This window comes from Hypanus sabinus, chromosome 6 (assembly GCF_030144855.1).
Source record: "Hypanus sabinus isolate sHypSab1 chromosome 6, sHypSab1.hap1, whole genome shotgun sequence".
Classification (NCBI taxonomy): Eukaryota; Metazoa; Chordata; class Chondrichthyes; order Myliobatiformes; family Dasyatidae; genus Hypanus; species Hypanus sabinus.
In genome coordinates, this window is record NC_082711.1 from 23,694,915 (window position 1) to 23,708,110 (window position 13,196).

At 42.3% G+C, this 13,196-nt stretch overlaps 1 protein-coding gene across 4 annotated transcripts in view; it reads left to right on the plus strand.

The window, feature by feature from the left end:
* The window catches only part of dpp6a (dipeptidyl-peptidase 6a), a 642,400-nt gene that overhangs the window by 540,153 nt on the left and 89,051 nt on the right, over positions 1–13,196 (plus strand). For all 4 annotated transcript variants that reach the window (XM_059971851.1, XM_059971852.1, XM_059971853.1 and 1 more), the window contains exons 9-12: positions 1,089–1,243; positions 1,505–1,602; positions 4,115–4,238; positions 5,804–5,842. In XM_059971851.1, coding sequence (XP_059827834.1) covers positions 1,089–1,243; positions 1,505–1,602; positions 4,115–4,238; positions 5,804–5,842 — 416 coding nt within the window. The remainder of the gene's footprint in view (positions 1–1,088; positions 1,244–1,504; positions 1,603–4,114; positions 4,239–5,803; positions 5,843–13,196) is intronic.

Here is a 13,196-nt window from a genome sequence, read left to right on the forward strand (position 1 = left end):
ACCTGGGAATATATTACTGGCAAACCCATATCTGGAGTTTTGTATGCAGTTTGGTCTCAGCATTACATCAAGAATGTGGAGGCTTTGGAGAGGAGTTTCACCTGGATATTCAAACACGAGGAAATCTACAGATGCTGGAAATTCCAGCAACACATACAAAATGCTGGTGGAACGCAGCAGGTCAGGCAGCGTCTATAGGAAGAAGCACTGTCGACATTTCGGGCCGAGACCCTTCGTCAGGACTAACTGAAAGAAAAGATAGTAAGAGGTAGAAGTAAAAGATAGTACTATCTTTTCTTTCAGTTAGGCCTGACGAAGGGTCTCGGCCCTTTGTGTGTGTTGCCTGGTTATTGCTTAGATTATTAGCTTCAAGTTGGACATATTAAGTTGTTTTCTCTGGAGTTTCGGAGACTGAGGAGCAGAATTGATAGAAGCTTACAAAATGATGTGAGGCATTGAGAGGGTCGACAGTTGGGTCTTTTGCCAGGGTGGATATGTCAGATACTAGGGGCATAGTTTTAAGGTAAGAGTGGGTAAATTTAATGGAAATTTCTGAGGCAAGTTTTTTACAGAGAGAGTGGCAGAGTACCTGGAATGTGCTGCCAGAGTTAGAAAAGCAACATTGAAGATGGATTTAGACAGGCACATGAGCAGGCGGGAAATGGGGGAGTGGGGGGAATATGTACGCATGGTAGCATGGTGGTTAGCACATCATTTACAACACCAGCGTTCACTGATTGGCGTTTAGAACCAGACACTATCTGTTCAGAGTTTGTACGTTCTCCTTGTGGCCACGTGGGTTTTCAGCAAGTGCTCCGTCTTCCTCCCACGTTCCAAAGACGTCCGATTAGGGTCAGTGAGTCGTAGGCGTGGTATGCTGACGTCAGAAGTATGGTGACGCATGCAGGCTACCCAGTACAATCTCTGCTGATTTAATTTGATGCAAGATGCTGCATTTCGCTGCATGTTTTGATGTACGTTAAAACTAACCTTTTATCTGTTTGAGTGTTTGGATCACCACCTCCTGTTGAATAGGAGTGTTATGGAAGTCCCTGTCTTACGGTGATGCCCTCTGATTACTTCCACAGAGGAGCTGCTCAAAACCAACATTGCTCACTGGTGGTCTCCAGATGGAGCCAGGCTGGCTTACGCCACCATCAATGACTCGAGGGTCCCCACCATGGAAATACCAATGTACCTCAACTCCCTGTACCCAACCGGAAGGACATACCCTTATCCTAAGGTAAAGGGGAGGCTGCTTACAAATAGGGGCAAGGGATTTCTAGTCTCCTCCAAATAAAGTATGTGGATCAGAATAGAAATGATTAATGGTCAATTTTATTTGTCAAAATGCAACGGCAGTGTTTTTTTAGAGTTGCGGCAAATTTTATCAAATGTTACTTCAAGCAAGTGCGCTCTTTACAGTCTACATTTATTGTTGATATGATCCTTCCTCCCCTTCATCAGTCTATAGTTAAATCCATTCCCTGTCGTTTACCTACAGGCTGGCCAGGAGAACCCGACCATCTCCCTCTATGTGGTGAACTTAAATGGACCGACGCACACGCGGGAGATGATCCCCCCGGATGACGCGAGGATGAAGTAAACAAAAATGCCATCTTTATTTTCCTTCTGCTTCACATCTTGTATCTGCTTCATTTTGTAGTGTCAGAGGTAGATCTCTCAAGGTAGAAAGAGGGAAATGAAGCAGTATAAACTAGACAACCCAGTTACAGCCAGTGATGATAGTAATGTGGGCCGAATGAGGGTTCCCATGGTAACATGGCACCCCACTTTCGGTAGCAGTTAGGGCATCGCTTTACAGTGACCATGTGGGTTTCCTCCCACAATCCAAAAATGTACAGTATGGGTTCGGTTTAATAAGTTGTGAGCATGATGGGTTGGTGCAGGAAACATGGTGCTTGTGGGCATCCCCAGTACAAACTTCAAACAGTATTGGTCATTGATGGCAAGCGATACTTCACTGTAAGTTTCAATGTACATCAGACAAATAAAGTTAGTCTTTATCTTTAAAACTTGAATTAATGTAGGATTTCAAACGAGAAAAGCTGCAGATGCTGGAAATTCAAAGCCACACACACAATGCTAGAGGAACTCAGCAAGCCAGGCAGCATCTTTGGAGCATCATATCAATCCTGATGAAGGGCCCCAGCCTGAAACGTCGACTGTTTATTCATCTCCATTGATGCTACCTGACCTGCTGAGTTCCTCCAGCGTTTTGTGTGTGTTGTTTAATGTAGGATTTGTTTAAGTGGATGGCTGATGGTCGGCATGGAAGTTTGAAGTTAATAACTTATCAGGGGTGATTGATAAGTTTGTGGACTAAGGTAGAAGGAGATGAGTTATTAACTTCAAAGTTTCTGCATAATCACACAAAGAGTTGACCTGCATGTGCATGTAACGAGAGTTATATAACTCATGTTCTTCTACCTTGGGCTACAAACTTATCAATCACCCATCTGTGGACACTTTCTGGAGGTCCAAGATCCGTATGCTCCACGACCGCTAGATTAAGTGTGTAAATGTAGGAGGGGACTATGTTGAAAAATAAATGTGCTAGGTTTTCTAAAATAGACTCCTCCTACCTTAGGCCACAAACTTATCAATCACTCCTTGAATGCCTAACCTGATATGCTTTGAGTGATTTAATACTTGTATGAGGGTTTCTTAAATGACATGACAATCCTGTGCAAAAGTCATGCAAAAAAGTTCTCTAAAGTAAAGATGCTTTCAAAAATAATGAAATTAAAAGTTTCTAAAAATCAAAAAAATTACTGTAAAACACAGTAAACAGTAAAAAACTTAAATCAAGTCAATACTTGGTGTGACCACCCTTTGCATTTAAAACTACATCAATTCTCTTAGGTACACTGTTGTGCAGTTTTATAAGAAAATTGGCTCATCGGTTGTTCCAAGCATCTTGGAGAATGTGCCACGGTTCTTCTGCAGACTTTGGCTGTCTCACTTGTGTCTGTGTCCCCAGGTAATCCCAGACAGCCTCGATGATATTGAGGTCAGGTCTCTGTAGAGGTCATACCATCTCAAACCAGATAAAGAATCTTGGGTGTCTAAGACTTATGCGCAGAACTGTACTTCGACCACCTCTTCAGTCAGTACATTCCAGACACCACCACCCTCCGTGTGAAGCAAACTCTCCATCAGATTCCCTCCAAGCCCCCTACTTCTCACTTTGAACCTCTGCCTTTTTTGACACCCCCCTCCATGGGGATAAAGTTTTCACGAGCTACTCCGTACTTACCCTATACAAGTAAAGGGTGCAGAGGAGAGTTACCAGGATGAGAGATCAGCTCTTATGAGGAACAGCTGAGCAAGCTAGGGCTTTTCTTTCTGGAGTAAAAGAGGGTCAGGGACAACTTAATAGAGGTGTATAGATGATAAGAGGCATTGATAGAGTGGACAACCAGCACATTTTTTTCCCAGAGCAGAAATGGCTAAGGTAAGAGAGCATAATTTTAAGGTTAATGGATGACAGTATAGGGTGGGGAAATGTCAGAAGTAGTTTATTTTACACAGAGTGTGGTGGGTGTGTCAGGCATGGTGGTAGAGGCTGATATGATAGAGGAATTTAGTCAGCTGTTAGTTATGTGCACATGGATGAAAGGAAAATGGAGAGCTAGGGGGGAGGGAAGGGTTAGTTTGATCGTGGAGTAAGTTTAAAGGCTGGTACAACATCATGGACTGAAGGGCCTATACTATGCCGTACCGGTCAATATTTTATGACAATGTACCCCTCATAGTTTTATATTTCTAATTACTTTCCTCATCATACATTTGCGCATTTGCCCCTTCAAGGCCATAACGCAGGCAGAACATTCCAGATTCCAACCACACATGAACAGGAGTGAGGACTTGGCCACTGAGATGTTGCCAAAACAGCCACTGAGTAAGTCCGTGAGTGCAAGAGGTGATGGGTGACACAAATCCTGTGCCAGTCCAGGCAGAGCAGCATAGCATTGGATGACCTTAGTTTAGGTCAAGGAACCTGCCTGAAAGATGTCCACTTTTCACACCTGAGTCTCGGTCCTAGGTCAATTTCCTGACTGCAAATTGCTCTTTCCTTTTACCTTTGCAGGGAATATTATGTTACCATGGTTACGTGGGCCAGCAGCACCAAACTAGCAGTGAACTGGCTGAACAGGCCCCAGAACGTTTCCATCCTGACTTTATGTGAGGCAACGACAGGCATTTGCACAAAGGTAAACTTTTCCGATTCTCTGCTAATATATATTGAGATAGGTAGCTGGAAGTGAAACGGTCCCAGATAGCCAGAAGAGATTAGAAAAAAACAGAAAAGTGTTCCAATAGAGAGGAAAAGGTCTCAGGTAGACAGGAGCCTTCTCATATACTCAGGGCAAGCTTTGGGTAAATAAAGCTGAAATTCTCAGAAAAACAGGAGATGACTCAGCTAGACAGAAAAGGCTTTAGATAGATATGAAGGGTCTCAGATAAACAGAAGGGATTTCAGAGGGCTGGCACAGTACCATAGTCGTTAGCACAACGCTTTACAATACAAATGACCCGGGTTCAATCCTTGCAGCTTCCTGTAAGGAATTTGTATGTTCTTCCTGTGACCTCGGATTTCCTCTGGGTGTCCCAGTTCCCTCCCACAATCCAAAGTCCAAAGACATACTGGTTAGTAGGTTAATTGGTCATTGTAAATTGTCTAATTATTCGGCTACGATTAAATCAGGGGACTGCTGGGAAGCACAGCTTGAAGGGGCCTATTCAGTGCTGTATCTCAAAAACATAAAATAAAATAAAAACTACAATATGCAGAACAGGTCTCAGGTTGACAGTAAAGCTTTCAAGTCTGAAAGAAAGGTCCTCAGAATTACTTGCTGTTTTTTTTTTTCAGAGTTAGCTGATTTCAAGCTGTTTAATAGATTGCAGCTATACAGAACCCTTCAGTCCTAAGATTTTTAGCCATTGCTGACAAGGCTGTAGTCGATCATAAACAAGAGAGAATCTGCAGATCCAAGCTACACACACAAAATGCTGGAGGAACTCAGCCGGCCAGGCAGCATCTATGGAAAAAAAGCACAGTTGAGGTTTCAGGCCGAGACCCTTCAGCAGGACTGCAGAAAAAAAAAGGAGTAGATTTAAAAGGTGGACTCCTCAGCATTTTTCTCCAGTCCTGCCAAAGGGTCTCAGCCTGAAACGTCGTCTGTACTCTTTTCCATAGACTCTGCCTGGCTTGCTGAGTGATGCACCATCAATCAATAACTCTTGGAGACGTGAGGCAAGATATAGGCTCTTACTGACTGGAAGAAAGAACAAGCAGCAATTGACCACCATACTACATCCTGGAGACTGAGACCGGGGCTATGTCTCCAATCGCCTTTATGCAGGGGTCTGTGGGAGGAGTCACAGGAGCAGTCAGCAGGGGGCGTGTCCAGACAGGTATATGTAGTTCACCAAACTGAGTTCCTCCAGTATTTTGTGTAGGCTGTAGTCTATTGTTTAGCCCAGTAGTGAGCAACAGTGAGCCATTGATATATATATATATATATATGTACAGGTATATCTAACATATATATATAGAGAGAGAGAGAGGGAGAGAGATTTTTATATTTATATATACTTTATATTTTCCATATTCCCTGAAAGAACATACAAGCCACTGGTAAACTATCTTGCCTGGAAGGATGACATGTCTGCCAGTGTGGCAGTCACTCAATATTATTTTATGTGAAGTGAGATTTAATAAGTGATGTATTGTTCTGATCCAGATGCCTCACCATTACATTAATTCATGTTTCAGAAACATGAGGATGAAAGTGAAAGCTGGCTGTCTAGACAGGTAAGAAATAAGACAAAAGAATGGTGTGTTTTTCTCTCTGTCCTATTTTTATTCTGTTTCCTGCAAAGATATTAATGGATGACCTGTTTCTAACTCAGGGTTTCATTCGTAGTGGCTGAACAAGCCAATGCTTGGTAAGTTCTGCTTCACGTTGATAAGAAGAGTCATTGCTTTAACGCCTTGCAGCGTTTTCTGTAAATTATCTATTATTGGCTAGAGATGCTACATTGATACAGAGCTCTTTGGAGCTGTTTGACCTCTGTCATACCTTTTCCTCATCGACCATTATCAATCTGGATCTCCAATCCAGACAGATTTTGAACAATGCTGTCTTGTGCGACAATAGGGCTTCACATGAAATGTTGCTGTCATGTGATGGGGCAGGCCAGGACAGAACAAGCCCAGCCTACAAATTGTTCATTCCCAGCTGAGTCATAGCCCCTTGGCTTAGCTGGCTGTCAAATCTGCCAAAAGCTATGAATGTCCCTGGCAGAACTTATCTAGAAATAAACAAATTATAAGCTTTTAATGAAATGAATAAAATTAAAGCAGTTGAAGACACTTAAAAATATTTAAACAACTAAATGCAAAGAGCACAATCAAGCTAAAATATCATAAATCTCTAGAAAGCATTCAGGCTGGATCTATGGAAATTTGTATGGCAACTGCTTGGCACGTGACCGCAAGAAACTGCAGAGTGTTGTGGACACAGCTCAACACATCACAGGAACCTCTATGGACTCTGTCTATACCTTTTACTGCCTTAGTAAAGCAGTCAGCACCCACCCACCCTGGGCATTTTCTCTTCTCGCCCATGCCATCTGACAAAAGGTACAAACGTCTAAAAGGATGTACCACCAGGCTCAAGGACACCTTCTATCCCACTGTTATCGGACTCTTGAATGTACCTCTTAAATATGCCAATGGAATGGAGGTAGATTGGCCACACCTTGAGGAAGCCAACCAGCAATGTCACCAGTCAGGCATTAAAATGGAAAGAGGAAAAAGGGGCATCTAAAGAACATGTCAAGGGGAGACATTGAGGTTGAAAATAGATGATGGAGACACTCCTGCTGCACCCTCAAGAAACTGGCTCAGTACAGAGGACATTGGAGACGGGAAGTCATTGGGAGCTAAGGGCCCAAGAAAAAGAAGACAAGAAGAAGAAAGTACCTCTTGCACAATAGGATGAACTCTTCGACTTACAGTCTACCATGTTGCAGTTTTGCCCTTCATCATTTCCCTGTACTGCCCTTTTTTAGTAGTTTTTTCACTTTATTCTACATTGTTATTGTTTTACCTTCTTCTATCTCAATGCACTGTGTAATGATTTGATCTGTATAAAATGTATGCAAGACAAGCTTTTCACTGTATCTTGATATATCCAACAATAATAAACTAAAACCAAATATTCAATAAAAATATTGAGTAGTCCCATAAACTTGAGTTGAAAGTGAAGGATGACTCCTATAGGTGCTTTGGATGGGAATGTTTAGTATTTAGGCTATCAAATTATTTTAATCTGACCTCAGCGATAGAGACAAAGACATAATTAAACCACTTAAATAAATGAAGCAGCACCACTTACATTCTCTGCTAGGCACATTTTGCTATGTCTTTAGACAGTAATAAATAATTTTTAATTTCAAATAATGAGATGTCAGTCTTGGAGAGATGAGAGACACACTTGGATGTGATTGTATTGGATGTAATTCTGGTTGCCCCTCTTGGTAAATTGATACAATGGCTTACCATTGTCACATATACTGAGGTACAGTGAAAAACATTGCTTTCCTTGCCATCTGTATGGATCACTTCATCATGATGGTAAATTGAGATAGAACAAGGGGAAAGCAATAACAGAATGCAGAATAAAGTGTTACAGTTACAATGAAGATAAGGTGCAGGTAGCCAGTAAGATGCAAGGCCTTAATGAGGTAGACTGTGAGGTCAATGTTCCTTTATAATTGCAGGATGGAAGCTGTCCTTGAGCCTGGAATTCAGGAATGATGTGGAGGCTTTGAAAGGGGTTCATGGAAGGTTTTCCAGGATGTTGCCTGGATTGAAGGATGTGAGATGTGAGGAGACATTGTACAAAGTTGGACTGTTTTCTCTGGGATGAGGCAAGACCTGGTGAAGTTTATAAAATTATGGGATGTTTTGATAGGATAGACAGTCAGATGCCTTTTCCCAGGGTTGAAAGCTCACGTACCAGGGAGAACATGTATTTAAGGTGGGGAGAAAGTTTCAAGGGGATGTGCAGGACAGATTTTTCACACAGAGAGTGGAAGTTGTCTGAAATGATATCTAAAGCTTACATAGATGTGTGGTGGAGTGTATATTGACTGGTTACATCATGGCCTGGTATGGAAACACCAATGCCCTTGAATGGAAAATCCTACAAAAAGTAGTGGATTTGGCCCAGTCTGTCAGGGGTAAAGTCCTCCCCACCATTGAGAACATATATATGTTGTAGGAAAGCAGCATCCATCATCAGGGATTCCCCCCCCCCCCCCCTTCAGCCAGGTCATGCTCTCTCCTTACTGCTGCCATCAGGAATAAGGTAAAAGGGACTCGGGACTCGCACCACCAGGGCCAGGAGCAATTATTACTTCTCAACCATCAGGCTCTTAAACAAAAGGGGAGAACTTCACTTGCCCCATTATTGAAATGTTCCCACAATCAATGGACTCACTTTCAAGGACTCTTCATCTTAATACTTATGCTGAAGATCAAAGGACAATTCTATATTTACAATATATCTACAATGCTTCCTCTGAATTACATATAACTTTCACACCTGCACTTCCCACACCCAAAATGAATGTTGGTTTTCATTGTCCGGTTTTTAATTAACTGCAGTTCACAGCTCCAGGAGCCTATTGTCCAGAGCAGCATTTTAAATTTAATCTACAGTCCATGTTCAGGTCTAAAGATTGGTTGCTGAAGTTAGTTGCTGAACAAGTTAATAATTTTCTATGTAACCTAACTCCAGAATGTTCTCCAACATATTGTATCAGCTTAAATTGCTCAAGGGTCCATTAAATGTCTTGGGTCCGAAAATGATATTTTTGAAAGGCTGTGTTTCCCAGTGTCTTCAAAGTAACCAGCTCACGCTGGTGAATTACAATGCACATATGCAACAAGGTGGTACATTTACCCTTGGTGATCCAGAGTGAGTTTCCACCTGCCAAGGTCCTGAGCACCTCAACAATATCTGAGCTGGCCACAAAGGTCAAAGGTGACCAGGCTCACCTGGGGAAGGATACACCAGGGTTCAACTTTTTGGAAAAACTACCTCACCATGGAAAGCAACTGAACAGACCTGCTAGAATTCTGAATGACTGCTGCAGAAACTTGCCCTGGGTCTGACAAGGTGATGCCTACAAGCAATTAAACAGAAATGGGAAAGCGGTTTGGAAAATTTAAAAGTCCAGCAATATGGAACGATTGATCAAAAGAATGATATCGTTACAGAGACACAAATGCTGACTTGGCATTTTTAAAAAGGCATAATGGAGGGAAGAATTCTTCATTACAGTTGCTGCTCATTGTCAAAGCTTGGTTTAAGAAATAATGTGGCATAAAAAGTGATCGAGTCATAAAACACATGAAGCCTCTGTGGCATGAGTCAACTTCACAGTCCTTTGGTTTATTTCTAATGGCAGGTCAATCACTATTTTGTTCTACTATCAGTGTCCCAAAGTGAGCTATCAGTCACAGCTTGCAGATAAAGCTGGTTTTATCTTTCACTCATGTAAATTTGTAGCTGAGCTCTGAAGATGAAGGCCTACTTCTCCAGAGTCAATTGGAACTTTCCCTCTTGATAAATTTTCATGCTTTCACTAATGAAAGCTCAGCTTGAGTTGACAGTGCGCAGAAGAGAAAGGAAATAATCTGAAGGTCACCAGTTCAAACTTAGTCTCTGTATGAACAGTACATGTATACTTACAGTACGTATGTGTGTATGAATGCATCTGTGTGTGCACGCGTGCAGTGCGTATGAGTTCCTCCAACACTATGTGTGTGTGTGTTTGCATTCAGGCGTCTATGTATGAATAGAGTTCATATGCGCATAAACAGGACGTTCATCCCAGCTTGTCCACACCAACCAAGAGACACCCATCTGTTATAAATCCCATCTTCTAGCACTGAGCCCAGAACCTTCTATGTCTTGGCAACCAAGCGTTTCCAGGGGTCAGCAACCTTTACCACTGAAAGAGCCACTTGGACCCGTTTCCCACAGAAAAGAAAACACTGGGAGCCGCAAAACCCGTTTGACATTTAAAATGAAATAACACTGCATACAACGTTTTTTTTTGCCTTTATGCTATGTATAAACAAACTATAATGTGTTGCATTTATGAAATTGATGAACTCCTGCAGAGAAAACGAAATTACATTTCTGCATGCAACAAAAACATTTTGAACTCCGAAAAAAAGACGTTGGGTTGAAAGTTACTTTTAAGTAAAATATTCAATGTCTATTTGAGTCCTTCTTGTATTTATGAAAAACGCCGAACTTAAATTTTCCGCCAGCAGCAAACCAAAAATAACGTCAGCCAGCTGTCATCCTGAAAAATGAAAGGACTATTTCACTGAACTATGAAAAAATATGAATATAAGTAAAATAATAGGCAATTAAAATATTTATCATACTTGGTTAATGGGATTTCTGCTTCTGGACCTCAGCGCACAGCGTCTGCACATCAGGGCTGTATGATGTCACCTTCATCTTTACACAGGATCGCAAGCTGTCATCTGTGAGGTTTTCAATATCACTCCATTTGTGTTTCTGAGCAAGAACGGCCTTCTGACGGGCAACATCTTCAAGGTCTGCTGTCAAGCGTCTAAACTTGGACACCCATATGTCTTTGTCGGCTATGTCGGCCAGTTCCATCTCAAGATCAGGTTGACTCACACCTGCCAATGCAGTCGTATTCAGTAGGGAAGGATCGATGCTTAAGGGAGTGACCGGGAAGGATAATGTTTTTTTTTCCTCTCTGAACTCACAGAAGCGTTTCCCAAACGATGTTTGCATTGCGATGATTGCAGAATGTAAATACTCCGAAATTATCATGTCGTGACCTTGTTTGAACTCTCTCAAATTGGGGAAGTGAGACAAAGTGCCTTTCTGTAAATCTCTGGCAAGCACTGTCAACTTGCGCTCGAATGCCAAAACATCCTCCAACATGTGCAGGGCTGTACGTCCTTTCCCCTGAAGAGCTGTGTTCAGCGTGTTCAGGTGCGCTGTCATGTCTACCATGAAGTGTAGCTTTTCCAGCCACTCTGGCTGTTCCAGCTCAGGAAAGGTGAGCCCTTTGCTGCCCAGGAAAGTTTTCACTTCTTCCAGACACGCGACAAAGCGTTTCAGCACCTTCCGTCTGGACAGCCAGCGATAAAAACACGTTGTAGCGGTGTCAGTAAACTGCAGTCAAAGATAGCTTTATTCGAACTAAACAGCCTTGCTTTTAAGCCTCCCTCAACCCAGCCCCCATGGACGCAGATGCTGCAAAAGACGCGTACTCACAAACCCCCGTAGGCTATCTCCCTTAGCCGGAATGCCGGCTAATTGTGAGCCGTTTCGGATGTGGCAGGAAATGTACAAGATCACCATAATTACATTTCAAAAGCTAACAAACTAACATAAAATACATTTTAATTAAATACTGACCAATTATTTCCCAAAGCCACAGGGAGCCGCAGCACAGAGGTGAAAGAGCCACAAATGGCTCGGGAGCCGCAGGTTGCCGACCCCCGGTCTAGACACTTCTCTGCTTCCATCACTCTCTCAGGCAGTGTGTTCCAGGTACTCGCTACTCTATGGGTGAAAAAGTTCTCTCACAGATCTTCTCTAAATTTCTTATCCATTGCTATTAATCCATGCTGCATAATTTTTTCTATCTTTAATATGGCGGTGGCAGTTTCCTGCAACCTACCCCATCTAGACCCTTCAGTTTTATAGGCCTCAGATCGAGCATAACTGCCTTGCTCTTGTATTCAATGCCACAATTAGTGAAGGCCAATATCTCATATAGCTTCTTCACTGCATTATATCTTGCTCTTGAACCAAAGGGGATAACCTCACTTACCCGTCATTGAAATGTTCCCACAACCTATGGACTCACTTTCAAGACTCTTCATTTCACGTTCTCTATTTAATGTTTATTTATTTATTCTTATTATTTCTATCTTTTTGTATTTGCACAGTTTGTTGCCTTTTGCACCTTGGTTGAATGTCCACGTTGGTACAGTCTCTCACTGATACTGTTATGGTTATTATTTTATTATGGATTTATTGAGTATGTCTGCAAAAAATGATCTTGGGGTTGTACATGGTGACATGTATATAATTTCATTATAAGTTTACTTTGAACTTTATCTGTGCTGTCACCTTCAAGGGTCATTGCACTTATCACAACCTGTAACGCTGGAGACCACAGGTTTCAAGGTTTTTCGGGTTTTCAGTATCCAAGGACTGTCCCTCTCTGCCAGGCCACCCAAACTGCAATTGTGTTCCTTCTTAGCACAACCTGTAACCCTGGAGACCACAAGTTTCACGTCAGCTTCCAAGTGCTCTGCATTTTCTTTGAATATTTTCCCCTGTCGCTAGCACCCATTCCAGTGACCTGCACTAATGGTCTTCACAAAGTAAAGCAAGTGCTGAAGGATATTGTGATAAATCTTGGAAAGGCTAGAGTGAAGGAAACAAGGTAGTTCCCTTTCCAGTTTAGCCTTGGTGACCACCACTGACAAAAGTGACTGAGACTGATTGTCCTCCACTCACTCCATTCTTTGGATGAAATGACCCTGCTTTTCATTGGCAGAAATCTCTGTTCCCTCTGCCTTAAAACTGACTAAATTGACATTGTTTGCTTTAAGCATAACTTTAAATTAGTTCTAACTTTTGCCCAGCTGTAACTCATGGGCTGATGTTGCATTAACAATAAATATACTTCTTAATTTCAAGCTGAAAGCTCAAAGTAAATATATTATCTAAGCATATAAGACTACAAGATATAGAAGCAGAATTGGGCCATTCAACACATCAAATCTGTTCTGCCATTCCATTACGGCTGATCCCAGATCCCACTCAACTCCATACACCTACCTTCTTGCCATAACCTTTGATGCTCAACCAATCAGGAAATGATCATTTCCCTTCTGGCGTCATCAAAGATGCCTTCACCTGCATCTCCTCCACCTCCCGCACTTCAGCCCTTAACCCATCCTCCCGTCACCACAACAGGGACAGGGTTCCCCTTGGCCTCACCTACCACCCCACCAGCCTCCGGATCCAACACATTATCCTCCGCAACTTCCGCCACCTTCAACAGGACCCCACCACCCAGCA